This window comes from Dioszegia hungarica (assembly GCF_025882075.1).
Source record: "Dioszegia hungarica strain PDD-24b-2 chromosome Unknown MKK02contig_11, whole genome shotgun sequence".
Taxonomy (NCBI): Eukaryota; Fungi; Basidiomycota; class Tremellomycetes; order Tremellales; family Bulleribasidiaceae; genus Dioszegia; species Dioszegia hungarica.
Window position 1 is genome coordinate 179,875 of NW_026515771.1, and position 27,148 is coordinate 207,022.

The following is a 27,148-nucleotide window of genomic DNA, read 5'->3' on the forward strand; positions in this document are numbered from 1 at the left end:
GAAGAAGAGCTTTGCAGCGCGTAAGTCTGCCTTCATCGCTGAGTCCACGAAGAAGGCACGAGAGGACATCCAGGCGGGTGAAGGCGAAACAGATGAGCTTTAGCGCCGGCGTAGTCGGGATAGGGGCCGTATCTCGTGTGTTTCAATGTATAACTCGGATTACACTCTACAGCTGGAGGGTAGCGGATGAGCTGGGCACATTTCCAGGCACGATTAGCTACGTAGATGGCTAGCTCGCTCGCTGCCACCGGCCTCGCTCTCCTCAGAGGCTCGCCACCTGGGCTGAGGAATGTGGAGTCGCCCAGCTGCCACTAACGCGTTTCGGCGACCGGGTCGACCGTGGGAAAGGGTGATGCCTCGCTACAATGTCGAACCAAGTTGTGCTCATGCTGAAGTACCAACATTTACTGCACGCACACAGCATACATAATGTCCAGCGACACATTAGATGCGACCAAGCGGGCGCGCACATCATCGCCTGATGCTGGCCCAGCTCCAAAAAAGCAGGCCACAGAAGGCGCAGCTCCCGTGGCTTCGACCGACGAGTCCGCCTCGGCAGCTTCGGCAGCTTCAGCAATTGCAGCTCCAGACCTCGGCCTGAAGACTGATGCGAGCGCCGAAGAAGTCGCCGTCGCACTCAGCATTCCCGAAGTACCTACGGCAGGTGGATCTGGAGCGAAGCCACCGCGCGTGGACAGCAGAGATACGAGGAAGGGTGGGAAAGCGGACAAGGGGAGAGGAGGGAAGGATAGGGGCGCGTGGAACCCGCCTGCTGGGGATGGGAGGCCGGCGGGGGGAAGCAAAGAAGGGGAGGGAACCAAACGTTTGCCTAAGAAGCGGGTTGCTCTGCTCATTGGGTGAGCCTTATCTGCGTCAAGCAGTAGGTCGGCATGACTGATAGTATAGATACTGTGGGACCGGATACTCTGGGATGCAGATGTACGTCCTCCTTATATGGCTAGTCATTCAAGAGGAAAGTCTGACACGTCCTCAGCCAGCCAAAAGAGGCCACGACAATCGAAGGAGACGTCTTCGACGCACTGGTCAAAGCCGGCGCCATCTCAGCCGACAATGCAACAGATCACCGCAAGGTGGATGTCCAGCGATCAGCCCGGACAGACGCAGGTGTACATGCCAATGGGAACGTGTGAGTCTGTTCCACGAGGTGCGATGGTGCATATGCTGACCGTCTAGGATCTCGCTGAAGATGATCGTTGAGCCACCGCTGCCTGAAGGCGTCAAGACCCTGACAGAGCACGTCAACTCATTCTTGCCAGACCAGATCCGGATGTGGGGTTTCGTTCGCACTATGAACTCTTTCCAGGCGAGGACGTAAGTCCGCCACCATTGAACTCTCCAGGCCATGCTAATATAATAGCGCCTGTGACTCCCGGATATACGAATATCTCCTCCCCTCCTACTGCCTCCTCCCGCCAAAATCGAAAGACTCCATCTGCGTCCGGCTGAACCAGTCCTCTCCAGGCTGGCGAGATGGCCTGGGATCTGCTGCTGAATTTGCGGATGCGGGACAGGACGAGGAGGCTGTCGACGCGGAGACCTTGACACCGGCGAAGAAGGGGGAGTATGAACGAAGGCGGGGCTGGAGAGTTGATGAGGGCACGTTGGCGCGGTTCAGGGAGCTAGTGAAGCAGTTTCAAGGGACACAGTCGGTTCTTCGAAGCGCGTGTCACTGGTGTGGGCTGATAGAGCAGTAATTTCCACAACTATACTGTCGGCAAGCCGTTTAATGATAAGACGGTCAAACGGTACATGATCAGCTTAGAGGTGCGGGAACCAAAGGTCTACGGCGAGATTGAATGGATCAGCGTACGGATACACGGCCAGAGCTTCATGCTGCATCAAATCGTGCGTCTACCGTTCCTACCCCTTGCTAACGCTCAGCGCAAAATGATGTCCCTCGCCATGCTCGCTTGCCGCACCAACTCGCCCCCGTCCCTTATCGCCGAAACATTCGGGCCAAAACGGATCCATGTCCCCAAAGCTCCGCCCCTCGGCCTCCTCCTCCAACAACCACAATTCAAGTCCTACAACGAGCGGATCAAGCAAAAGATTGGCGGGATGCAGGAAGACCGCGATCCGGTCGACTTTACGGTATATGCGGAGCTCATGGAGACGTTCAAGGTCAAGTGGATCTATGAGCGATTGAGGCAGGACGAGCTCGAGACGAATATCTTCCAAAAGTGGATTCGGCAGGTCGACTGCTCTTCTAGTCCGGCGTTCTCGTTCCTCAAGTGCGTTCTTTTTGAGCTGGGCTCGGGCAGAGAGAGTCCAGCTGACAGAGGCAGTTCTCAAGGGATCATCCCGCCAGAAGCCGCTGTCTCGACTGGGAAGAAGGACAAGAGCAAGGATACATCCGGCACTGCTCCGGCAGGGGACGATGGGGTTGACAGCGACGAAGAAGAGGTGGATGCGGAGGCTCTGAGGAAGGGAGAACTGGAAGGATAGCTATGCATCCTACCACGTCTCTGGCCAGGCCGTGAAGTGGGTTGCAAAGTTAACGAAAGTTGGCTCTAATAAGCAATGACGTCATGCTGCCGCTGTAGCAAGGCGACTTCATCGCGAGGTCTTCCATCCACCTTCCTCATCATCTCTATCTCTATCCCCTATACACGGATCCCGCTCGGCTAGAGCTCCCGATCAAGGAGGATACATAGAGATCTTCCTGCAAGAAAACATGTGCGGCCGATACGCGCTCGCGCTGAGTAACGAGGAAGTCTATGATGGGCTTCAAAATCAACTGCCGAGATTGACGCAGGGTGGTCAACCAAGATGGGAGAGGCAGGATGACTATAGGGCAGGGTGAGTGAGTGGTATCTCTTTCGATGTATGCGGCATTCAACTCTGACAGAGTAGCAACTACAATGTCGCTCCTAGGCAAAGAATGCCGATTGTTCACCGTGATCCCGAGGATTCAGATCGCGTTGTGTTGCACACAGCGTGAGTTCTGCCTCATGGAGGAGGGGTCATGATCATTGCGGACGGAGCTGACGAATCCAGACAGTGGGGACTTATACCACATTGGACGAAACACCCGCCAACCACACCGCTGAACACGATCAACGCGCGCTCGGAATCGCTGCTCGAGCCGGGTTCGGGTGGGATGTGGCACGCTCTCAAGGGATACAAGCGATGTATCGTTCCTGCTCAGGGGTGAGAGATACAGTCGACAACCTTGTCGATATATCACCGAGGGAGAGGCTGATGAAACAGCTACTACGAATGGCTCAAACGCCCATCAGCCAAGATCGCCCATTTTACCCGTATACCGCCTCCCACACCTTCCGACCAGTCCCCTCTCATGTTCATTGCCGGCCTGTACGATACTGTCAAGTACGCCTCGCCCGTCGAATCCCACTTCACCCCGTCCGGGCCGGAAGATACGCGCATACCATACCCCACCGGGAACCCAGAACCCCTCACGACATTTACGATTCTCACAACGAGTCCACCCAAGGACTTTATGTGGCTGCATGACCGGATGCCTTGTATCTTGACGGAATGGGAGGCCGTGGAGAGATGGCTCGATCTTGGGGAGGTGAAGGGTTGGGAAGAGGGCAAGGCGGGGACGGGGCAGGTTTTGAAGGGGATGAGTGGGCTGGAAGCGTGAGTGCGCGGCTCGGAACCGCGCTAATATGAAGATATCCAGTACCTCCAGAAGTCGGCAAAGTCGGCACCAACTCTTCTACCTATATCGAGCCGGTCTCGGAGCGGGCAGATGGTATCAAGTCGTTCTTCGCCAAACAGAGCCCAGCCAAGCCGAAGCCCTCACCATTTGCCGTCACGCCAAAGACAGGGAAGGTCAAGTCGGACGCGGCCGATATCGATAGCAAAGCCAATATCAAAGGAGAGTCATCAACGACCGTGTCGAGGCGCAAGGGGCAGGAGGCGGATAAGGACGAAGGACAGCTTTCGACTACGATTGTTGAGGGCGATACGGAGGTGGGGCTCGGGGATGACTCGAATGCGCCTAATCCCGAGGTCAAGGCGGAGGAGGGGGTAAAGGCGGAGGAACGGTCGACGCCGGGAAAGCGGAAGCGGGCAAAGGAGGAGGAGAAGCCGGACCTTGACGAGGATGACGGCAAGAAGGCGAAACCAAAGAGAGCTGGACATCAGATTGAGGTGGTCCGTCGTAAAGATGCGGACGAGGGGTCGAAAAGCGTAAGTCGCCCGTCGCTTTGGTCCGAAGCTGCGGGCTGACGTGACAGCAACCATCCATCACCAATTTCTTTGGATCGCCGTCGACTACAAAGGCTGATAGCTCAGCTGGAAGCGGGGTAAAAACTAGAGGGAGCGCAAAGGAGGCCAAGAAGTGACGGCTGCTACCGGGGAGGGCTCTGACGTGAGGGACCGATATTGCTTTCGCTATTGTTGTATATGATCTGCTTATTATGGCTATCGAGTGGGGGAGTGGGGAGACTCGCCGCATCCCTGATGACTTCCTCGCTCGTTCACCGCCTTGACTGCTGTGCACCTGCCTGGACCGCGGTGCTGCTGCGTGTGAAAAGCCATCTACATCTATGTACAGGCTGACAGGGTACACGTGAGGCAGTTCAGAGGTGACTGCGGTGCAGAATGTGTGTGCCTCCTTTGACCCTCTCCCCCGCTTCCCGCATCACGCCAACCCTATATAAGACCGTCATTTTGCCTTCTTCTTCATGTCATCATCTACCTTCCTCTCCACCTTCATCAGATCAACCAGCACACACTCCAAGATGTCCTTCACACCCGCCATGCGCCACTTTATGCACGCAAAGGAATACGCGGTCGTCGGCAAAATCCTCACTGACACGGAGAGGTTTGACTACAAGGTGAGCTGCTTGTCTCACCGTGATGAGGGGGTGACATGACCAGCTGATGGATAGGTTCTCAAGTGGTACCAGACTCGCAACTTTCCGGTCACGCCTATCAAAGCCACCGCTACGGAAAGCGAGCAGATTGAAGGTCTGACCGCCATTTCCGACCCGGTAAGCCCCTCCATCGCTGCCAGACGACTACCTCCGCCTCAGCTGACCCCTCAGCACAAGCTCTCGGACCTCTCCAACACCTCTATCTCGATCATCATCCACCCCGCCAAAGGTCTGCCCCTCCTTAAGTCCCTCTACCCCGCCGGCAAGCCGGTCGAGCAAGGTCCGTGGGGCATCTGGTTCCAGCCCGGCGCGGCCGACGGTGCTATCGAGAAGTACGTCCAGGAGAATGGGCTGGAGGGGCGAGTGGTTCTGGGTGGACCGTGTATTCTCGTCAGTGGAGATGGGGTGAGGGCCGAGGAGGGCGTGGATGGGAAGAGCAAGAGCGCGCTTTGAGCGGAGGATCAGGTCACCCAGTCATCATGAGGCGTTCCTGCGGGACAGGGGAACAGGTCATCTTGCGTCCGGTTGTACATATTCATTTGCCTTCTTCCTTTTTGTCTCCGCAGACAGAGCAAACGAGACCCGTTGCTCCGAGGACCGACCTGTCACCAGCTCAGTGCCCCACCCAAGCCCCCACTTTATCCTGCCGAACCTACGGCCACCCCGCTCCGCATTCCTCCCATCCAACAAGACATATCACTTCATTCCAGCAAAACGGTGCCTGCCAATCTATTGATGCTTACCGCGGTGCTGTGATCGTCACGGGACCTCCATCATCGAAGCTCCGAACAGCTCATCAACCTACCATGATCGTCCGAGATCGTCCACCTCTCTCTTTGGCGAGACGGCTCGGTTTGAAACATGCCCATCACTTGTCTCAGAACTTCTCAAGACGGCCAGCTGCACCTGGGATACTAGTAACAGCCCCACCGCTCTGCGACCTCACACTCCACCTCCCAACGCCTAGGGGCTGCATCTCGGACCGTTGGACGTCGGACATTATCGTTCCTTTGACAGGTTGGAACGCGACTCAAGCGTCCAAACGGTAAGCGATCCCACCTATCCTTTCAGCCCCTATAGCGCTTTCAAGTCTGGGAGTCGGGTATGCCCAAGCCGGAGTGCAAGATAGGGCAGGAGGGATGGCGATCAGCAGGGCTCATCTGTACTGAAATCATGTTGCTAATCAGATAGTAGGGCTTTCGACCTGCTCCTAATCTTGCAACCAAGAGCCTTATCTTCCCACCCACCAAAAGCGCGTATCGACGAGACGACCCCTGAGCCAAGCCGCCATGCCGCTCTTCCCCCTCAACTCCTTCTCCTCCCTCACCTCCCTTGCATCCTTCCCTTCGGTCTCCTCCCTGCGCAATCTCCTCGACCCAGAACCCCAAGTCTTCTACCCGGCACCCAAATCCCCTACTCGCCGTCGAGAGCGAGAACGACGCGACTCTACCTCCTCCACGCGCTCGACCGCTTCTCTACAGCCTGGTGGGCAGTACGACTCGCCTGCCCGCCGGACGGGACTCGGGCGACTTGAGGGAGCATCACGCAGTGCGGTAGATGTGACGGGATGGGAAGGGGTCGAGAACCCGCTATTGGAGCTGGGGAGACGGCATTCTCTGAGTCTGGGGTCGTCAGGGCAGAAACCGGTCGGGCGAGCGGGCAACACGGAGGTGTCGTCGCCTTTGCGGTCCTCTCCCTCTCGTCCTTCTCATCGGCGCGCGCACTCGGCCCTACCTACCCCCGGATATCCATACCCTCGTCCCGCATCCTCCGCCGGTCCCCGGGGAAGACTCACCGAGTTCTCCCGGAATGCCCTCGCTTCGTCCTCCGCTATCAGCCTGCCCACGCTGTGCGAGAGCGAAGTGGACGACCCAGCCGACGATCAGGATACAACTCCACTCCAGACTCGGCTGTACCGCCGCCTCTCTACCCAAGCGACTATCATCATCCCCTCTCCCCCACTCTCGCCTACGTCGAGCTACGCGGGCTCCCTCCCCTCCCCTCTCAGCCTCAATATGAGCCTCGGCTCTCACTCATCCAACTCGTCCGTTGACGCCTCGGACTACTTTGGGCGCCCAGAAGAGGAGGATTCGGACCGGACGCCCCAGCCTAAACGCCGCATGAGCACGCTCGGGGTCTCGCTCTCGCCCAAGATGGCGTCGTCCGTCCCGCCCCCTCAGCGCGTTGCGCGGCTTCGTCCGCCCCCATCTCCACGATCACTATCGGATCAGCCGGCTCGGAGCCGTCAGAGGGTCCGGACCCAGTCATTGGGTCCCACCTTAGGAATGGCGTTACCGCTGGGCAGGTCGGTCTCGGCGGGAACAGGCAGTACAGTCTCCACCTCGGACGTGGCGGTCATGGCCACCTGGGCATTCCCGTCCTCCCCAGAGCGAATGGATCCGCAGCCGTCCGCCCACATGGGCGTAGGCGAACCTTCAGGTCGGCTGAAGGAGCGCCTACAAGCGCTATCTATGCTCGATACCTCTTCCTCCTCAGCCGTATCTGAAGCAGACTCCTCGACGTTGGACACGCCGGCAGAACGGATTACCACTCCGGCGCATACCACCCAGAATCGGGCATTCCAATTCCCTTCCCCTCACCTGTCGCATCTCGGTCACAGACACGCTCAGTCTTCTCCACACGCCCTCGCTGGACCTTGTCGGCCGGGACGCGAGTCAACATCCGGTCCCCCTGTGGCTCGCCCAAGCCACAGAAGAACCCTCACCCCGTCCCGCCTCCGAAGTCCGCAACTGCTCTCGCTCCCGCTTGAGCAGACCAATGAGGCGTCGCACACGCGCCATCCCGCGAGAGCGGGCATTGGCAGGCGAAGCTCGTCGAGTCTATTGCCGCCTTCATCTCACGCAATGACACGCACGCAGAGTGCGGTTGATGCGCTGCCTTCTGCGGAAGTTGGCAAGGCGGGAGGCGGATGGTGGCGCCTACCGTCGAGGAGAGCCAGTGTCGGCGGGGACATACCTTCCTTGGGATCGGGACAGATGGGGAAGTGGAGCGACGCGAAGGAAGCGGGACCAGAGGGCGCAGTCGGAGATAAGCCGGAAGGCGGAAGGGCGAGGCGGGAACCATCGCCTGAGACGGACAGGTTTATCGATTTTGACGACATGTAGGTAAATCAGCTAGGCCAGTGGATAGCGAGTTGTAAGAGTGACCGGTTGTATTCTGATACTTGTATGGCTGGGTTGTAAAGTATGATTCATGGCTCGCAGTTCTCGCTCCTACGCCTGCCTCAACCGAACCCCGCTGGAATCCCCTCTCTCCGCGACAAGGGAGGGAAGACCAGCTCCCCCTCGTATGTAGATGGGCAAGCATAGCTCCGTCCTCATTCCTCGCAGACCAAAATTCGAAAGGCTGAGCCTAGCCGGGCGAGACTTCGTCGTTGCGATTCACACATCTGCTGCCCAAACCCATGATTCTCGTACGTATTGTATACTATGATGAGCTATATACAACCATTTTTCGTCATTGATATTCTTCTCTTGCACCCTCTCTGCCTTCCGTCTTGTCTTCCGCTACTCGCCCGTCGGCCCGTTCGTCTAGCTCAGCTTGCCTTCCACCGCTTCCATGCCACACGCCAGATGACACCACCTCCAATTTTCCCCCGCGCTCCCCTTCCCTAGCCCCACCTTGCCCTGCTGTCCCCTTGCGGCCCCAACCCCAATTAATCTACCGCCCACTCAACAACCTCGCAATCTTCTCATTTACATCCTCCCTCTTCTCCCTCGCCCTACTCCTCTCGCACACTCTACACCTACACACCCTCAGTGGCTTCCTCACATCCCACCATAAACCCATAATAACCTCTTTCGCCAATACCCGCATCACCGGATCCTCCGCGTCTTCGGTGCCGGGCAAAGGGATATAGGGTATACTCCCCATGCTCACGTGGAGCTCGTGTGCGGCCGGGAAAGGTCCGGGGGTTCTGGACGGTGCCGAGGAGAGGTACGAGCCGTCGTCGTCCCCGTCGTCGTCGTATGATGAAGAGAGGGCGGAGGAGCCAGGGGTGAGGGATCGAGTGGCGGTATTCCGCCGTCGATTCTGGGATGCCGGGGGAGCTTCCACCTCGATCTCTTCCTCTTCCTCTTCCTCGAAATCCTCCTCTAGCTCATCCAGCTCCTCGTCCTCCGTATTCGCCGATAAGATCCGATTGAGACTCCGAGCGCCACGCGCATTCGCCTGGTCCATACTCTCATTCGCCCGCCGCAGCTCCAGATCTAGAGCCAGATCGTCCGCGTACATATCCGCATCGTCTCCGCCTTCGTATGATGTTTCATAGTGCCCATCCGCACCTCGACCAATCTCGCCCGATCCATCCGAGTCCACCGTGGAGGCATCGTCATCATTCTCCGCCTCCGCCTCAGCGTCGGGCATGGGTACATCCCCACCCGCCTGGGCCTCCCCGTCCACCTCGACCACCAACAGGTTCGCTTTGGCCTTGATCGGCGAGCCGACACGGACGCCGGTAGGTTTCTCAGCGGCCGTAAGCGCGTCCGGAACGTTCTGTAGCGCTTCAATGATAACATCCTCCGGCGTGATAGGCATGACCACGTCCTCTGGGGTCGACGTGGACGTGGCGGTCGTAATAGTCGATCCCGTGATAGGCGCCGAGCCCTCCCGAGATCTCCGGGCCTGCCTAGACCGGTCCGAGGCGTGCTCCCCTTCCTGTGCTAGGTCCGCAGGCGGTGTCTTCCGCTTACCGAGCGTAGACGCCGGGTTGACAATGACCGGCTCCTCGTGATGGACCTCGATGATGCTCGAGACGGGCGCGAGTCCCTCCTCTTCCTCCTCCTCAAGGACGAGCTCGACCCTCGGCGAATCCGGTACAGACTTGGCTGGGATATGTACCGTGATCGGCATGGGCTCGCCATCAATGTCCACGTCCAGCCCCTCTGCTTCCGTGACAGTAGCAGTTGCAGCCGCCTCCGCTTCCGCCTCCTTCATCGCCTTGAGAACCTCGTCCCTCTCCCTTCTATTCGCCGCTTTCTGGGTAAACCAGACCTGCTGTCCTCTCAATCCCTCCAAAACCTCCCGCACACTCATCCCCGCACATACAGTCTCTGCGGTCTGATCATCCCCCACTGCATCCACAATCCCCGCCATCAGCCGCCGCATCGCAGGCCAGAGAAGCCCGCGAAGATGGACCATAAACTTGGTATCGAGCGCCTGGACGATCGTGTGCGGTGGCAAGATGTACTCGGTCCCGAAGGTAGGGGCGCCGATGGGTGCTGGGGGATCGAGCCGGAATATACCGGTGAGTTTGGGATGGTCGACATCTGGCTTGGGGAGCGCGAGGATGGTGGGGTCGGAAGGGAAGGGGTGGACGACGGTGTGAGCGAGCGGGGCGAGGGGGAAGAGGTCGCCGGGTGGGTATCTGGGGTGGGCGAAGCGAGGGACGGCAGAGAGGATATCCGCTTCGGTAGACGGCAGAACCCAGATTCCTGATCTGATCCGCGCGGCGACAAAGTGGTTCATAGCCGCGTCGCTCACGACTTCTCTGAACTGCCCCAATCAGCCATAACCCCAGCCCAAGAGACAGAGAGACTCACCTTGGCATTCAATGCTTCACTCATTGCCTCCTCCTTGAGCTCTTCAATGAGATCCATCCCCCTAGCTCTCAATTCCCAATCCCAGTTCAACAACGTCTTCCTCTTGACCTCCTCATCCACCTCAACGTCAATCGACTTGTATGGCTGGAGCAGCACTGTTAACTTCCACCGGCGTGCCCTCGCTTCACGCGTCTCGCCGCCTTGCCCATTGTAGAACGACATCCGAGCTTGGAACTCCAAGCCTTGGAGTTCCCTGCCCCATCGAGTGAGATCGGTAAATCGCGTCTGACTCATGAGAGACCACATAGCCACCAGTACCTCAGCCGTACTCCGTGCCGTATCATTCCCGGTCGCGATATAGTCGGTATACTCTGAGAATCCGTTCCATTGGATCTTGTCGCCCCGAATCACGCCGCCCCCTCTGGCGCAAGACCGTAGTTGGCGGATAATGGCCGAATCGAGCGCATTGAAGCGGCACAGCTCGCACACGTACGCTTCGATCGACCGGTACTCGTCCGCCTCGTCAATGTCGCCCTCGGTAGACAGCTGGAGACCGACACTCCGACCGCGATCGTTCCCGTGAGGCGGACGATTACTGAGCAGACACGCATGGCAGAATTGGTCATCGTGCCATGCGCAGATTCTGACCCAGCCGAGTCTGTGAATCCAGATCGCCGCATCTCGGTGCGCGGCAGGAAAGGGATGGGGGTGAGTCGGATAGGCGACCGTGCAGGGTATGCAGATCTGACTGCAGACCCGTTTGGCGCGTTGGAAAGGGGTCGGGGCCCGGATGGTGATGGTTTTGGAGCCAGACCGGGCGCTTGGGTTCTTGGGAGGGGGATCGGCGGTAGCTGGATCGTATGATGGGTATAGGAGATTGATAAGAGTGTACCAATGGGGGTGGTGGTCGACTGAACAGTCAGGTTCAGCGCCAGACCGAGAGAGCAAAAGACATACTGGCTCGTCTCCAACCTGGCGATACGCGTCGAATGTTGGCTAGCCATTCTCGGCTGTTTAGAGCGACGATGATAGGCGCTACCAAGACGTCCCGCTGCCATCTGTTCCGTAGTGTGACATGTACCGGTAACGACGCTGCAGCATAGCTCAGTACGATACTGCATGATCAGCTGTTGTCGGGCGCTTGAGGTGCTGCTCCGTGTGTCAAACCTACCGGAGTAGATTCTGCGGGAGATTCCCCCATCCTGACCTCACCCCATCCCCCTTCCCACTGACCACCACGCCTGGCGCGGACGCGACGGACAATTTTGGCCTTGGATTCCACCTCAGCCCTTCACCGCGAGCTTGACCCGCCTCCTCGCCTTCGCCAGCTGGTGATGGAGGCGGCAGCGCGACCTCTCTCTTCTCTGGCGATACAGAAGTCTTGACGACGGCGTGAGGAGGGAATGCGGGGAGGCGTATAGAGGTCCCGGTCGGTGTAGGAGGTATGGCTTCGACCTCGGCCGCCGCGTTGATGGGTGCGAGTTCGGCGGGCTGAGCCATTTCGACGTCTGAAAGCGGGACAGTCGCGATACGCTCCGCCTCAGACGTTGTTTTGGGTGAGGCTGGGAGCGGCATTGGGGTATATGGGTCGAACTGAGTGACCCTCGAGGTATACAAGTACAAGGTGAAGAGGCAGCCACCGGATAGAAATCATGACGGAGGTGAGTAACGTTAGCGGGGAAATCTGATCCCGCTATTCAAAATCAGCTCGGACTTGCCTCTTCAGGACTAGATAAGCCTAATTGGCTACAATTCATTAGGAAACGCGCTAATAAGGTTGATTTGATCTCTTTACCCCACCCCCACCTTCTTTCCTATCCTTCTATACAAGCCCTAAGGAGTATCGTGGACGGCGATGAACGGGGACAGCGAGACGCTGGAAGCTGCTGTCGCCCAAGCGCAGCTCGACCCACAGCTGCTCGACCCATCTTTACGGGAACCAGCTGCCGAGGCTGAATCCTCCACCCCAAGCGCTCCGTCCGAGCTGCCCGCTGCAGGCCCATCCCGGCTACCGAGGTATCGCCAGCGGTGCAAGACATGCCCTCTCATCAATGGCGAGCGTCAGCTATATAAGACGTGCGAAGGGAACTGTTCCAAAAAGAAAGCCGCCAAGGGGGCCGAAAGTGAGAAGGCCCGGCTTCTGCGTTAGCAGGTTGGATACGCGCTGATCGTGGTAGAACGCAGGGCTTCCCGTGCTATTCTGCCCGCACCTGAATCGAGCACGTCGCCGGCCATAGCGCCTATATCTGGGGCAGAAGCGAACTACCATGATTCCGAAGTATCTCAGTCCCCCTCCGCCGTCCAGCGGGAAACCCCCGAGCTGGCCCATCCACCCTCCCCTCGCTCAACCTCGTCCTCCAGCAAGACGCTGTTGGCGGGAAAGCATCTCCTCCCTAAACAGGATCAGCGATCCCTCGATTCATGCCTACCAGCCGCCGCATCCTCGTCTGCTCCTGCTCCGACGCAAACGCAACTGCGCTTGACGGTATCCACCTCGCCGAAATGCGTTCCGAGCCAACTACGAAAGATAGGCTCTGCGGCCGGGGATCCTGCAGGGATCGGTATCGAACCATCGACGAAGCGACTGGGCAAGACGAGGAAGCACAATGGCGCGTCTGGGGATACGCCATCGGCGAAGAGGATGAAGAAGACGGGGGTGATGAAGGTAGCGGGAGTGGCAGAAGCTGGTGCTGTTGCTGTTGCTGGTGATGGTGCTGGTTCGACGGCGCCAGAGGTGATGACGGCGCCCAAAGCATCAACGCACGCTGCACGGATGGGTAAGTCTTTGACTTTGTTCTGTCTTCTATACGTTAGCTGATCAACTCAGCAAAGATCGCAAATACCACGTATACCTCGGGCCAGGAAGCGCTCACGGCTTTAGCATGGGAAGGGATCATCGAGCGCGTAAGTCCGATCTTCTTCCTTATCATTAGACGGGCCTCGGCTGATCGTCAGGGAGCTCTCATCTCCAAGCTCAACCTTCGCCGCGTGGTCCTCGTCGCATGCACGTCAGTCAACCGCCCGCCCTTTCGCCCATAGCGATAGAGCTGACGATTCAGACCCGAAGAACCCGTCGATTCCGATCCCAAACGTATCGGCAAAGAACCCGATATCTGGATGGCCCGCAGCCATACCGTCGATCGAGCCATTGCCGACTCGTTCGCTCGCCGCTTCACCCACGATATCAGGCGGCAGTATAGGGAGGGGCTGGAGGTGGTAGCAGGGGCGGAGAGCGAGGAGGGGCCGGAGAAGAAGGATAAGCGGCTCCAGGCGCGGATTGATGATCTGCTGGATGAGCTCATCTTCCTACAGAGTCAGATGAGCGGCTCTGGTCTTGAGGCAGAGGTGGAAGAGAGCGTTTGACTGATAGGGAAGGAAGGGTGAAATTTGGATATGGGGACATTGCGAGCTTGTAAATAAGTAGTTGTGAATAGCTGGTTGATACAGTAGCGTTGTATATATTGCCTGGCATGTATTCGCTCAGAAATACACTTATGTCGCTCGACAGGGTACCGATATCCGGATGGTCCGCAGCCATGCCGTCCATCCAGTCATTGCCAACTCGTTCGCTCGCAGGTTTACAAACCAAATCAGGCGATAGTTATGGAGGGAGACTAAGGCGTGGGGCTGGAGGCGGGGAAGAAGGATAAGCGGCTTCAGGTGCAGATCAATGATTTGCTGGATGGATCAGTCAGGGTGAATGAGAAAAATGCGCGGGCCTGGAAGTGGCGGTTCTGTGTATCCTTGGTTGACATGATAGCGTTGTATATAATGACTGGAATTGTATCTACGCAGGATTGTATCCGTCCTTGCGTCCCAAACATCGCACCATCCTCGCCCTGGAGGAGAGCAGCAGGTGTTGTATGCATGGAAACTATCAATATGACACCTAAGCCTACTCTAATTTGAAAAATTAAAGCTCGATAGTGGGCTGGTTACGTAAAGCAACCAGAGACGCTAAGGTTAGTTAGCAGATCGTGGGAGTGGCTGAGGCGCCCTCCCTAACTCCCCAGTCCTGGCATACGCCAGGTGGGACCCTAGTCACTTGCTGTCGTCTGGCTCGAGCTCTGGGTACCTCGCCTGCGCAAAGTTGAAGCTGCTGGCATTCTTCGGGAAAGGGGGTCGCGGTTTCAGGATATCGGGATATCCGGTGCCAAGCCGGTCGGACGCTGCGGCTGTTTGTCGGGTTGCAGCGTGAGTCCAGTAGGGTATGGAGGCCAACGAGGTCGGCAGCGATGATGGGGGGATGTTATGATGTCGCCGAGAGTGTAAGTGAGCATGGTCGGTTATGTATATGTTGGCTTATGAGGGGCAAGTTAGAAGGGGGTTGCTGGCTCGCGGGGTGCTCAGAGCGCTCAGGGCTAGATAATGAGTTCCGGAGGACGGGCCGGCCGAGATTGGACGATGACGTCAAGCATATTCCTCCGGCATCCTTTGGTCTAAACTTGCCTGTGGCAAGGGGGTGTTTCAAGTGGCTGGAGGGGCCCTTTGTTCATGCTGTAGACAGAGCCGAGGACTGAGGGTCGCGGCTGGGGCGTGGTAGTCGCAATGGCGAAAGAGCCCAGCGTGGTGGCGATGCAGAGAGTGGGCTGAAGATGTGCTGAGAGGCACGTGGGAGTGGTACTGTGGGGGGTCCGCTTTGCGAGCAGCTGTGTATAGGGTCTGGCTGACGGGGTCCTTTCAGGGGTAGGCCCGCTCGGTCAAAGGCGTTTTTGGAGATAGATAATGCATGAACATGGCGCATAACAGGGCGCCGCGGGGGTACAGATTGGGCTGGATGTTATATAAAGGGGCAGGTTACAGGGCGGTAGCTGGGCGGTGCATCCTCGGATGCGTCGAAGCTCGGTTGACGGTAAGTAGATTGGGAGATGAGAAGTAGATTGGGAGATGAGAAGTAGATTGGGAGATGAGAAGTAGATTGGGAGATGAGAAGTAGATTGGGAGATGAGAAGTAGATTGGGAGATGAGAAGTAGATTGGGAGATGAGAAGTAGATTGGGAGATGAGAAGTAGATTCAGGAAGATGAAACGCGGGAGATTGCCTTTTCGGGCAATTGATACGTGTGTCATCATGCGATCGTCAGCCATGCGCGGGAGTGGCGGCGGCTTTCCTCCCCATTATGAACTTTGCTGATCGACCTTGCACAGCTTGGCCAACAGGCACGGAAGCTCTTATCGAACAGACATGGGTGATCACGAAGAGGATCAGGTCTAGGATCGATAGTTACCGAAGTGAAAGGACGATCATGGCTCATTGGAAAGCTAGGTGTGCGCACGTGCTGGCACCTTGATCATGGCGGCTATGATGTGCTCGCCTGAAACGATTATGACCATCGCTCCTTTATCCTTTCCGGCCCCTGTCGGTCTGTTCAGATCCTCTCAGTACGCTACAAAAAGGGGTCGCCACCCACCGTCACTTTACCCGTTTACCTTTTCCCCGGCGTCTTCTATACATCGGATACTCATACTATTCACAACCTATCAATCAGCCCCTCCTCCACACACATCTTCACGATCATCAAAGTGATGTCCTCCCCTAACGAGCCAGACGATTACACCACAAACCGCACCTTTTATGAAGCCGTGGAGATCGCCAAGATCTGCGCAGCCATCACACACATACTCACTGGTGGCGACGCCACATCCTTGGATCTCCGCGGCCTCTGGAATATCCCAGTCACAAACTGGAGCGAAGATACAAGGAGTCAGCTCCTTCTTCCAGGCTTGACCGGAAGCAGCCCCGAGCAACTACGGCGCAGGCTCGACGGCCTCATCACGTACCTGAGGTTTGGTCCTGAAGCGCCCGTTCCCACCGAGATGTCCTACCATCCTGCCACGGTGGAGCACCACGCACATCTTTTGTGGAAAGCGCTGGAAGACGAGGGTCTTTTCGCTCTCATGCAGCAAGACCAGTCTGTCAAAGTGAGGATCTGCATGGAAGCTGCCAGCGACATTACCAAATGTCTGGTGGACGACTCCGACACCACCACAGACGGCCTCAAGGTTCTGGCTGGATCTATACAGATCAGGGGCTCCGAGTTGCAGGCGACGCACCGCGAATACATCCGCCGTGCGTACATCTCAAGCCTGGGAGACCTTGTACGAAGTATGTGGCCCTTTGACCGAGACGACGATCCTGCAGGAACAGACAGGACAGTGGCGGTATTGCAGGGGCTCCGATGCAGGACCACGCCCACCGTCGAGGGAGTGGTTGAATCGGCAAAGCGACTCTACTCCTCGGCCCGAGCGTACGAGATCGCTCATGCAGTTCCAGATATATAGTTGGTAAGGAGCGGGGACCCGGGGTTGACAAAAGAAGGGTGAGAGCTCAGGCTAAAGTTTGATCGCATATTGTGTATACTACGAGTGCAGAGACTATTACCACTTCTGTTCTCAAGCTGGTGGCATAATCAAATGCGTACGACCCCCCTCCCCTCAGCTGACAGTTGGGACTAATAACCGACTGAATCTGATTCGAAGCTGCAGCGGGAACGGCCGACCTCATTTGTGCCACTGCCATGTCGGCTAACAAGCCCCCTCTGCTGGCAGGGCCCTTAAGGCCCGCCTTCCTTCTAGCTCCGCACGTGCTGAGTATCTGCCGTGCTGTGAGGACCCCTTTGACGGTCAAAGGTTGGCCGCCGGAACGGAGACGTCACGGCCTACTCGCCGCAAGATGCTGATCGCACGCTATCTGTGGTCTGGATCCTTCTGAACCTGGAATCGCTATTGAGATTGTAATTATACTTTACCACCCTGGCCCCTGATCCCTCCCACCCAGAGTCGCACTGTCATACGTCCGCCTTTTACCGTCTTCCCAGCGCAAGTGAGGCATCAAGCACAGGTGCAGTCCGTACCAAAAATGTTCGCCCCCAATGTCCCGCTTACACCCCCGAGCTCCCCCGACACAGCATCCGCCACCCTGAGCGAAGCAGATTCATACCAGCTGGCCAGGCCTCTGCGCTGCACTGACTGATCAGCTCATCCCCGACAGAGCCGCTTCTTGGGACCCGGCCCTGTCCTGGGGCTTCCGGCGAGAAGAGCTGGACGGGGTTCCGCCTTCAGAGAACGACTGGACGCTGCGGTACTGCTTGTCGGAACTGTTCGAACCCGTCGCCAATGAGCCGGCTCTCACTCTCGCCGAGCTACGCAGCCGGCTCTACGCTTCCCTCACGCCCCTCCTGGTCCCGACTGACCAAGTCACATCTTACCCCTCTGAACCCCTTTTCCTGACTTACACGAAGGTCGAGCTCGCGAAACACCTCGCCAGAAGCGGTGCTTTGAGTCACGCCCCCAGAGAGGTCTGGAAGACGATCTGCGAGCAGTATGCCCCCGACATCGTTGCTTCGCGCATCCCCTTTGCACACGCTCTGCAAGACGCCGGTGATCTGACGCGGTCTGCGCATGCCGAGCACTCCTTCACGCAGGAAAATCACCGTGAGCGTACGCGCGACGGGTTGGTGGATGGCCTCGGTGCGCTGGTTCGCAACTTGTACGGGAGGCGGGAGTCAGCCATCCTACTGGCGATATGGATGGGGTGATGACGGCGATTAGTGGTTATAGCAGAGACCGCGATAACAGATCGGTCATCGCAGACAAGACTGCACAGGAGCTGAGTCTATCGAAGGTTGCAAGACAGCTGTACCGGCGGGCGAGGGCGGATGAGATCGCGCAGATGGTTCCCAACGGCAGGGATGACGCGCCATGCTTCTGTGAGAGGAGGCAGTGAAGATGATGCTATCGCCTGATGTAACACGCAGAAATGACCACGTACGCCACCGTATCTAGCCAGCCATCCTTTGCAGACGTCTAGTGTGGCGGCATTGTGGCGCGAAAAGACGAGCTGACGCCAATGTGTTTCAGCTCCTTTCATGCCTTTGAGGTCCGCTGCGGGCTCGCCGCCCTCGCTCTGAAGGTCGAAAGCTATCGAGACATGCGACCTCGATTCCACTTACTCTGTACCTCTATCTTACTCGATATTCCCATCCCAGCAGCACCCACAACTCAGGCGAACTTTCCCATTGAACGACATGTCAACTACAACCTCCCTTCTCGTTGATGACACTCGGCTGTCAGACCCTCTCGACGCGAAAGGGGAAGCTGCGCTCGAAGTCCTGAAACGATGTGCTGATCTGACTCACACCTACATGCCTTACGATGACGCCTGCACCCTTGCCCGTCTCTGGGGCTTTGACGAGAAGGATCAGTGCTTGCAGCCCTGCATGAAGGATCTCCTCGTACCGTCGAAACAGCGATCATCCTCATTCAATCCCGACACTTTGCACACCCTGCTACTCATATCGCTTTCGGAACTGCTGGAGGAGATGAGCAACGGGGAGTCTGGCCACACGAACCTTGACGCATCAGCGTTCGGTCTCCATGATGCGCTGACCGAGATCACAGCTCTGGTCGAGATCGCACGGGCAACGGAGGGCGAAAGCCGGTCCCTGTGCAGATACAGCACGGCGGGAGATTACATGAGGAGTGTCAGCAAGATCGCTCGAGACGTCTTTGGCACAGGAACCAGTGGAATCGTACCGGACGGAGTGCCAGATGTCTTCAGGATCAAAGCTCTGCCCAAGATCGTGTGTCGGCCAGCCGACGTTTCAGTATTGAAGGAGGATATCAAGGAGCTCCAGAGAACTGTTCTGGCTCACAAATTCGCCCGCATGCTGCCTCAATGAAGCAGTTGAGGGGAGGCTTTGAGGCTGGATCCTTGATTCGGCGACTTCAATTTCAGGTCGCCGTATTTTGTGAGATTGTGATTAGCTGCGTTATGAATGTCCATGAGATCGTATCACATGCCCCACATTCAGCTATACGCACTACCGGTAAGTATCGTCAGGCACAAAGTGTTGGCTATACATCAACTTAACCGCTCCCAAAATGTAGACAGGTACCAAGCGCGAAAGACTCCCGCGCACATTGTCCAGTCCCACCCCTATCTCCTTCTTCCCCTTCCCCTCCCCCTCGACCTCCCCCTCAATACTCCTCATCCTCCCCCGCCTGCTCCGCCAAATCCCCACAGCTCTCCTGACTCAACATCTTCACCTTCCCCGCCCGCGCCTTAACCCCTAGACTTCCAAACTTCTCCGACAACTTCGCCAGATCCATGTTGCTAAACTTGTCGCGCGTCATCTTGGCGCTCAGGCTAAGCGTGGCGATTCGGCCCCGAGTGTTCAGGGACCCAAAGTCGTCACTTGGCGCTTCGACGGTGAGGGTCGGTATATCGAATTGCGAGTCTGAGGTAGCGAGGCCGGAAGTGGGGGATGGCGGGGATGAGGAAGAGAGGGCGGTGTTGAGCCAGTCGATGATGAGGTGAACCTTCTCTTCGGCGTCTTCGCAGCGCTGTCAAGGTTAGCGACAGCCTTGGTCTGGATAGTCGTGTCGTTCGTGGCATCAACGAGGCTAAGGCAATTGCGGTCGTCACCCCTTTCTTCCCTTGCTACTTCCCACCGGCCTCCCCTACAGTCCCCCTTTGCCCTCCTCCCCGATCTCAGCAGCTTCGCTTTCGGTACCCCACACCCGTACTGATTTTCGCAGCCGAGCTCGCCATCGTCCGAACCCCGACTGTCACATTCCTGCCCAAGACACTCACCGCTGTCAATCGCTTATTCTCCGCCGTGACCGCCCGCACATTCTCGTCCAACCTACACGCCCAGATCTGCTTACTCCGCACCTGCTCCTGTAGCTTCTCCACCCTATCATGCCACTCCCTCTCGACGTCCGCCTTGACCTTTTGTGACGGCTGGAGTAGAAGTGCCTGGTACGCCACTGTTCCGTCAGCGCGGCTTCTGAGTGAACGGTCCCCCACACCCCGCACACTCACCCTCAAGCATCTTCAACTCGTCCACCTGGTCCTGCAGATGCATGATCCGCTCGTCTGGCCTGGACGTCCGAGCCTCCAGATCCCGGCGCAGATTCTTGAGCTCGGCGTCCTGTTGCTTAATTCGGAGCTCTGCGGCGTGAAGGCTTTCCTGAAGCTGTATCTGTCAGCTAGGCTGTAGGCCGGAAGTAGAGAGCAGACTTACATCGGCAGTGGATTGATCATAGTCCAGCTTCGGGTATTCAAGCTTGGTGGGGCTAAGTGGTCGGGCCTGTCATGTCAGCTTCGTCCACTTCCAGAATGCGGAAACTCACCTCATATCCTGTATCCCGCTCTCCCGCTTCTCTGCCAGTCAAGATCAGACTCTTGAGCTCCTCCAGACGCCGCTCCATATCGCCCTTCGCCTTCCCGCTCGCAGCCTTCCCTTTATCTCCCGCTCCAGGCGTCATCATCACGCTCGACGCGCCCTCATCCCTATCCCGGAGCTTCGCCTTGAGCTCCGCAATCTCCTCTTGGTACTGCTGTATCAAAGCCTGAGGATCGACGACTTCGCGTTTCTGGGCGCGGAGGAGGACACGCTTGAGACCTTGGGCGAAGGATAGGGTCGAGAGGGACTCGTTGAGGTTCACGGCGGACGGGGAGACGGTGCAGATGACGGAGATGAGGGCGTCACCGGAGAGGGAGGGTTGAAGAAGACGAGTACTGGGCTGTCAGGTTCGGCTCAATCCATCTAAAGTCTTCCCGTCCCACCCCGCCCCACCCAGCTTTCCCCGGGCCCCAGCCGCCTCGCTTCTCCCTTCTCCCACCCCAACCCGCTCCCAGGTCTACCTCACCCTCCTCTCGGCTACCCACTCTCTTACTTCGTCTATGGCGGCTACCTCGGGCCCCTTCCCACCGCCCGCCATGATTACTAAGCGATGACTTACAGCTTGGAGTCTCGGTAAGGAATGTGCGAGATATTGCGGCCTGAAGCCATATCGGCCAGCTTGGAAATGACGATTTTGAGAGTCAACAGTCTGACAAGTCAGCTTATCTCGTCGCATTACAGGCGAATATGACAACTTACGACTGATTGATGTGCTTCCCCTCGGCGTTCCTCTCTTTCGAGCTGGTATGCCGCTCCGAACCAGCTAGATCGATGATGGACAGGGTCGAGATCCGTGTCGTCCGATCTCCGCCTGTCTTGGCTCGACCACCAGGCGTGCGCGCGCCCACTGGTACGTCCGAAACGCCGGCTGCGCGAGACTCGATGACCTACAGAATCAGCTTCCTGTCTACGCCTGTGACGAAAAGTGAGCTTACCAAGCGGAAGACACAGTGACTTCTGGAGCTCCTAGAGTTCCAGTCTGTCCGGCCTACACTCCTATTCTCCTCTCCGACGCTCAACAAGCGCTTGACATCCTCCTCCGTCCGGACAGCAATCTCCGTCAATCCATTGACAATCACCTCGCCCTTCTTTTTCCCTTCGCTAAGGCTCAGCTCCTTCCCATCCGTGGAGAGCAGGTCCAGTAAGGCCTCGTTATACAGCTCGAGGTAGGATGCGCGGAGGAGAAACTCGCGGTCGGGAGAAGAGCGGATCTGGGCGAATAAGTCCCGGATCGAGAGGGGGATGATACCGGGTTCGGAGGGCGAGCCGGAAAGGGTGTGCGTCTTGCCCGAGGCCGTCTGGCCGTATGCAAAGATAAGAGCGTTATAGCCTTCCATCGCACCTGGAAGGTCAGCCCAAACCATTTCGATGAGGGTTGTGACGTACGTCTGATATGGGTCCTGGCTGACGTGGTATATGCCTTGCCGTTGTTCGACATTGGGTCGAGAATACGGTCTGCAAAAAGTCAGCTGGGTCTCTTGAGGCATTTGCGTCGACTTACCAAAGGTCCATTCCCTGTCGTCCCTCGTACCGATCGCCTCTTTCGCCAGCTTGATCGTCTGAGTGTTCCATTCATTTGTCTCCCATACCGAGCTTTGACTCCCAGGATGGGTCTCCGCGGGGTTTGGAGGTCGGACCCTATCAGGTCAGCCAAAGTCCTCCTTGAGGCATAGATCACAGGAGAAGAGGTATGGCACATACCTCACTGTCACCAAAACCGCCTCGCTCTCTCCCAACGCGTCCTCCTCATCCGCCATCACTTCCACTTCATGTCCATGACCCACATCCTCTCTACCCATATACTGCGGCTCCTCCACCCTCGCGTACGCCCTCAATGAATCATCACTCCCACTGGGAGTCATCCCCCGCTCCAATCTGCTCCTCGCCGGGACAGAAACCGGCGGCGCCACCCGCTTGATCGGGCGAGGGGTGACAGGCCGCAGCCCGCTCGGTGTCACGCCGATCCTGCTTCTCGCTTCGGGACTGATACCAGCCTTGACCTTGAGCTTGACGGCGCCATCTTTGGGCGCGAGGAAGTGGGAGGGCGAGTCGGCGAGGAAGGGGTAAGCGAGGTTGGGGGTTTGTGAGGATCGGAGGGGTCCCCCGGGTGTTGAGGGGGTTTGCACTGAGCGCGGAGCAGGTTTGGGTCGTGTCGCCATCGCTGCGGGGAGCACTAATGACAGGAGGTATACCTTAATCTAGGGAAAGAGGTATGATGATAGATGAACAAGTGAAGAGGTTCAACCAACGTTGATGGATGTTTGTCTCGGTGTCTCAGCCCGGCGAAGACCGAAAAGAAGTCAAACGCGTATCCGTGTACGTAAGCTGATCCGTGCGTCATTTTTGGCAACGGGCCCGCACTCACTCTTCACTCGACAGATTTGTATCACTATACCACCAAGAGGGCAAAAGACATAGACGAGGATGGACACGTCTTACAACCTCGTCGCTGAGAGTGGGTAGAGGTCCAGATCGAAGGGCCCTCAGCTGATATCCGAAGAGTGCGCGAAGCAGATGGCCGAGTATCAAGCCGTGAGTCATAGCTGAATGGCTAGCGGGTATCTCGTCCACCGGATAAGAGCTGCAGCTATAAGGGCAGACGTAACATCTGCCTCGGCTCATCATACTGAATATAGGAGCTGATCCGATAGTGCGTAGAGAACAATCAATCGTCCGATTGGCCCACCATCTGCCTTCCCCAGTCCCGCGCTCTCTCGCTCTGTGCCGATACCGCTGTCCCACACCTCGCTGAGGTCAAGTCCGAGTGTGCGGGCAGTATCGCCAGCTATCGAGCTTGTCTCGATCGGAATGCGTCCAAGTCGGACGAGGAGGTGGAGCGGGCGTGTACGGGTCTGATGAGGGGCGTATGGGAGTGTTCTGAGCGTGTGATGAACGAAGTCAAGGGGCGATGACGTGGACCCAAGACGCTGTCTAGGTGTCCAGGAAGAGCTTGAGCGTGTCCCAAGGTGAGCAGCGCTCACGATGAGCCAGATACGAGCGGACGCTTATCTCAAGGTCTCAAAGCTGAAAGGCTCGACTGAGATCTGGCTTCTAGGCCGAAGCTGAGATCAGCTCCAGGAGGACGTCGGGGAAGTCGCCGAGACTTCCGAGGGGAAGCTTACTGGTCACAGAAGGCGCGATCTTATACTTCGCTGTAATCTAGAAGGCTGATGCCAATCTACCCCTGCCTTCTCCCACATCATCTACTGAAACCAGCTTCTCGCCTCTGGACTTTCATACCTCAAAGGAGTACACTGTCTAGGCTGACATGATCTAAGCCCAGAACGCCTTGCTCCTTTCACCTATCAAATTCTGACACGCCAAGCTGATAGATTACGCCCTCACGTCAGCTATTCGAGATCTGCGATGCGTTTGACGAACGGCGGATTGACGCGGTATCTGACGGGCAGACCGGCGATCACGCCTCAGAGCTCCTTTGAGCAGGAAGCCGCGTTCTCGGGGTGTTCGGACGTGTCATCTGGCCCCTTTCGGCCCTGAGGCCTGCGCTTGGGGGGAATATAAGCCGAGGAGGATGGGCGTCTGTCCATTTCTCTTCGCATTCGCCTCTCATCTCCAACGACACTTCCCTTCCCACTCACTCACAGGCCCCTATAGGCAAGCCTTGCTCCACGACGCTGCCCATACCCTTTGGCATGCTCACATCGGAAACACCACGACGATCATCTCACCATCGAGCAGCTCGACTGGACGATGATCTTGACTTCAATCACTCACCCGGGCTGGATCGATGGGAAGAGGAAGGAAGCCAAACAGACCTTACGACTCCGATCAATCCTGATCTACCACCACTCACTCTCCCTCTGCCCGGCCCTCGACTCCTCCGGCGCACCTCGAGCTCAGAACACTCTGACCAGTCCGAAGAGATACGTACCCCCGCTACGCCCCATCCCCCTCCTCCCCTGTGCCATCACTATGGACCTCCACGCGCTGTAGCCGGCGCTGACTGCGCTCACAGACACGCTCATCAACGTCATCCCGATGTGCACCTCGCTCAACATCGCCTCCGAGACGTAGCGGCCATCATTGAACAGGTCCACATTTCGTACTCGCGCCTGAAACGTCGGGTCCAGTCACCCATCATCGTAGCTTCCCTCGCTGACTTCCGGCATCGAGTCAGGCGGCTGTCTCTGTCCCGGATGGAAGCGGGTGACAAGGGATTGGGATATGATCGATGCGAGGACCTTGCTGGGCAGGTTGACGATCTGGAAGATGACTGGTGGTCCTCTGAGGTGGTGGCGAACTGGTTCGGTCCCCAGCCACATACCGTCAAACGGCAGCAATGTACTCGGCCTACTCTCCACCATCACGGCTCTGGCGGCAAGCCGACCAAGACGACGGGGGAAATAGTTCAGAAGAGCACCCTGGTGATGGGATCGACGTGGTGATGAGCGAGCGAGCGGATGAGATACGGCGAGTGGCGAGTGTTGTCGGATTGTAGGATGAATGAGTGGCCAGGAGCCGAATTTGGCAGGCGTGAGTCAACGTTCTGAGAGCCGGTACGTTGATTCTGTCAAGGTCAGCCGACATGAGTCCAGCCAAGTGATGTGGTCAGTGGTCTAAGAGATGCATGGAGAGATACTTTCCATGTCAACCGACAGTAGCATCATGCCTCCACCCAGGCATATGGCTAAGATCTTTCGCTGGTGCTGCTCTCTTTGACTTGAGAGCGTCTCCTCCCGGCCTCCATCTCCACGCATGCGCTAGCTCAGCGTCTAAGCTCCCTTCGAGCATCGCTACCACATGCTTCCCTATACTCGGAAGCAGCTTGAACGAGTGTCTATCGTATTAGTATCTCCTCAAATCCCCACGACGCTCTCATGTAGACCGAACGGCGGACTCACCCACTATCGCCCGTAGCGACGTAAAATCCCTTCCATCCCGGGTACTCGCAGCACAGGAGCGCAGCATCCGCGGTGTCAGTACACCAGCACAGCCGCTTGTTGAAGAGCGGCTTGTCCACGAAACGAGGGAGAAAGGTGCGGATGGCGAGGTCGATGGACGCGTCAGAGGCGGAGGGGATCGTATCTGTGGGGTGTTTGGCGTGGGATCGGGGGACGGACATACGGGTGGGGGATGTGAGGGGGTAGGGCGTGTGCGGTTTGAAGCGGGTGAAGCCTGTTGAATCAGCTGAGATTGTTGACCCTGAGGAGGATGGGTAGGATCAGACTTGCGAGACGGGAAGCTCACCTGGGAATTCATCGCAGACCTTGATGACACCAAATCTGGAACACTCAGCAAAATCCTTAGGCGATACGGCTCAGTGATAAAGTCCGACGGCTGTCTGCTGACTCACTCATCCGGCTCGAAGAAGAACCCAAAGTCCTCGTGATACACAACCGGCACGCCCTTATACTCCGCCGCCTCTTCCGGCGTTAGCTGCATGTGCGCGTACACCCAAGCCTGTCAGTCAGCACAATGTCCCAAAGCCAATGTGCCATGACATCGGAACTCACCTTGGAGCAGCACTGTCCCTCCAGATCGACCAGGGTCGGGCTCCACGCTCCGGCCGCCAGGACCACCTGGTCCGCAAAGTATTGAGATCCATCTTGCGTTTCGCAGCCTATACACGTGGTCCCATCGGCGTCAAAGAGGGGCTTGACGAATGAGCCGGCTCTACGTTGTCAGCCAGGACGCAGGATCAGACAAGCGAAGACGGAGAGTATTACACTCACTCGCCAGAAGCAAAATTCACCCCTTGAGCTTTCAGATACTCTCCGACCGCGTTGATGGCGTATCCAGCGGCGAGCCATCCTCCGTCTTCGCTCCAGATAGCTTTCCAGCCCTGATATCATTAGCGCCTTCAGGTGTGATGTTAGAAGAACAGGTTCACTTCGATATTCCGGCGCTCAAGGAGAGGCATTTTCGCCAGAATAGCCTTCTCGTCGTCCAACCATTCCGTCGTATTCTCCAGCCCACTCCCTCCGCTCCGCATCTCCTCGTACTCTTCCCGGAGCCCCTTGACTCCCTCGACAGAGCTCGCACAGTCCAGCTGTGACATGTCAGCTTCTGCCCCAAACAAAGGAGCCCCCTCCCGGACTCCCTCACGGTCAGGTCAAGGTCAAGCTCACCCGGCCAGTGTTATGGAAGAATGGCCTAAACAACTCATCCTCCCTCCACATCTCCCTCGCCTCGAGGCTCATCCGCAGATCTACAGGATTATGTAGTCCGATCCCCATGATCTTGTTGAGGTCATTACCAGCCGATTGGGCCGAGGGGATAGGATACGTGTCGAGCAGAGTGATGTTGCTTGGGGTGTAGCCGGACCGGACGAGGTGGAGGGCCGTGGAGCAGCCGATGGTGCCTCCGCCGCCGACTATGATTATCTTGCTATCATTTCGAGAGGGCATGTCGGAGGGATGATAGTGTATCTGAAGATATGGGATGGTTGAAGGGGAACCCGAACAGTGTGGACAGGACAAAGGATCCTGCAGCCTATAACAGGTGCGGTCGGGCTTGGCCGGGGAAGCTTCCCCACTTTCCCCCACTTGCAGCGAGCTGAAGGTACTTAG

The 27,148-nt window shown here is 57.4% G+C and overlaps 10 protein-coding genes across 10 annotated transcripts; 7 read left to right on the forward strand and 3 right to left on the reverse strand.

Moving 5' to 3' along the window:
• Positions 1-429: 429 nt before the first annotated feature.
• On the forward strand, positions 430-2,466 carry MKK02DRAFT_34240 (putative pseudouridylate synthase; the record flags this gene model as incomplete). The annotated part of the gene is made up of 9 exons (XM_053088881.1): positions 430-715; positions 809-857; positions 907-939; positions 995-1,147; positions 1,195-1,332; positions 1,379-1,666; positions 1,713-1,866; positions 1,903-2,252; positions 2,307-2,466. The coding sequence occupies 9 exons, from the start codon at positions 430-432 to the stop codon at positions 2,464-2,466; spliced, it is 1,611 nt and encodes a 536-aa protein (XP_052944399.1).
• A 229-nt stretch (positions 2,467-2,695) lies between these two features.
• Positions 2,696-4,334, forward strand: MKK02DRAFT_16317 (uncharacterized protein; the record flags this gene model as incomplete). The annotated part of the gene is made up of 7 exons (XM_053085612.1): positions 2,696-2,820; positions 2,875-2,958; positions 3,019-3,171; positions 3,232-3,624; positions 3,660-3,798; positions 3,871-4,179; positions 4,227-4,334. 7 exons carry the CDS (start codon positions 2,696-2,698, stop codon positions 4,332-4,334), a joined length of 1,311 nt encoding a protein of 436 aa, XP_052944400.1.
• Positions 4,335-4,733: 399 nt separating this feature from the next.
• MKK02DRAFT_37504 (CoA-binding protein) lies at positions 4,734-5,321 on the forward strand (the record flags this gene model as incomplete). The annotated part of the gene is made up of 3 exons (XM_053089676.1): positions 4,734-4,829; positions 4,884-4,985; positions 5,040-5,321. 3 exons carry the CDS (start codon positions 4,734-4,736, stop codon positions 5,319-5,321), a joined length of 480 nt encoding a protein of 159 aa, XP_052944401.1.
• Positions 5,322-6,157: 836 nt separating this feature from the next.
• MKK02DRAFT_37505 (uncharacterized protein) lies at positions 6,158-7,993 on the forward strand (the record flags this gene model as incomplete). Its single annotated transcript, XM_053089677.1, has 1 exon — positions 6,158-7,993. One exon carries the CDS (start codon positions 6,158-6,160, stop codon positions 7,991-7,993), a length of 1,836 nt encoding a protein of 611 aa, XP_052944402.1.
• Positions 7,994-9,222: 1,229 nt separating this feature from the next.
• On the reverse strand, positions 9,223-12,004 carry MKK02DRAFT_27805 (uncharacterized protein; the record flags this gene model as incomplete). Its single annotated transcript, XM_053087403.1, has 5 exons — positions 9,223-9,233; positions 9,269-10,382; positions 10,430-11,340; positions 11,387-11,544; positions 11,601-12,004. The coding sequence occupies 5 exons, from the start codon at positions 12,002-12,004 to the stop codon at positions 9,223-9,225; spliced, it is 2,598 nt and encodes an 865-aa protein (XP_052944403.1).
• Positions 12,005-12,284: 280 nt separating this feature from the next.
• MKK02DRAFT_27806 (uncharacterized protein) lies at positions 12,285-13,792 on the forward strand (the record flags this gene model as incomplete). Its single annotated transcript, XM_053087404.1, has 5 exons — positions 12,285-12,552; positions 12,607-13,206; positions 13,257-13,333; positions 13,385-13,437; positions 13,489-13,792. The coding sequence occupies 5 exons, from the start codon at positions 12,285-12,287 to the stop codon at positions 13,790-13,792; spliced, it is 1,302 nt and encodes a 433-aa protein (XP_052944404.1).
• Positions 13,793-15,954: 2,162 nt separating this feature from the next.
• Positions 15,955-19,109, forward strand: MKK02DRAFT_37508 (uncharacterized protein; the record flags this gene model as incomplete). The annotated part of the gene is made up of 3 exons (XM_053089678.1): positions 15,955-16,527; positions 17,406-17,862; positions 18,538-19,109. 3 exons carry the CDS (start codon positions 15,955-15,957, stop codon positions 19,107-19,109), a joined length of 1,602 nt encoding a protein of 533 aa, XP_052944405.1.
• A 298-nt stretch (positions 19,110-19,407) lies between these two features.
• On the reverse strand, positions 19,408-22,777 carry MKK02DRAFT_16616 (putative kinesin; the record flags this gene model as incomplete). Its single annotated transcript, XM_053085657.1, has 12 exons — positions 19,408-19,773; positions 20,024-20,199; positions 20,255-20,408; positions 20,457-20,522; positions 20,566-20,953; positions 21,178-21,267; positions 21,318-21,505; positions 21,554-21,960; positions 22,005-22,073; positions 22,120-22,256; positions 22,320-22,363; positions 22,436-22,777. The coding sequence occupies 12 exons, from the start codon at positions 22,775-22,777 to the stop codon at positions 19,408-19,410; spliced, it is 2,427 nt and encodes an 808-aa protein (XP_052944406.1).
• Positions 22,778-23,042: 265 nt separating this feature from the next.
• Positions 23,043-23,530, forward strand: MKK02DRAFT_37510 (uncharacterized protein; the record flags this gene model as incomplete). Its single annotated transcript, XM_053089679.1, has 3 exons — positions 23,043-23,073; positions 23,119-23,150; positions 23,270-23,530. The coding sequence occupies 3 exons, from the start codon at positions 23,043-23,045 to the stop codon at positions 23,528-23,530; spliced, it is 324 nt and encodes a 107-aa protein (XP_052944407.1).
• A 1,696-nt stretch (positions 23,531-25,226) lies between these two features.
• On the reverse strand, positions 25,227-26,986 carry MKK02DRAFT_16617 (fructosyl peptide oxidase; the record flags this gene model as incomplete). Its single annotated transcript, XM_053085658.1, has 8 exons — positions 25,227-25,416; positions 25,481-25,754; positions 25,827-25,861; positions 25,933-26,039; positions 26,093-26,252; positions 26,312-26,421; positions 26,470-26,628; positions 26,708-26,986. The coding sequence occupies 8 exons, from the start codon at positions 26,984-26,986 to the stop codon at positions 25,227-25,229; spliced, it is 1,314 nt and encodes a 437-aa protein (XP_052944408.1).
• Positions 26,987-27,148: the final 162 nt, after the last annotated feature.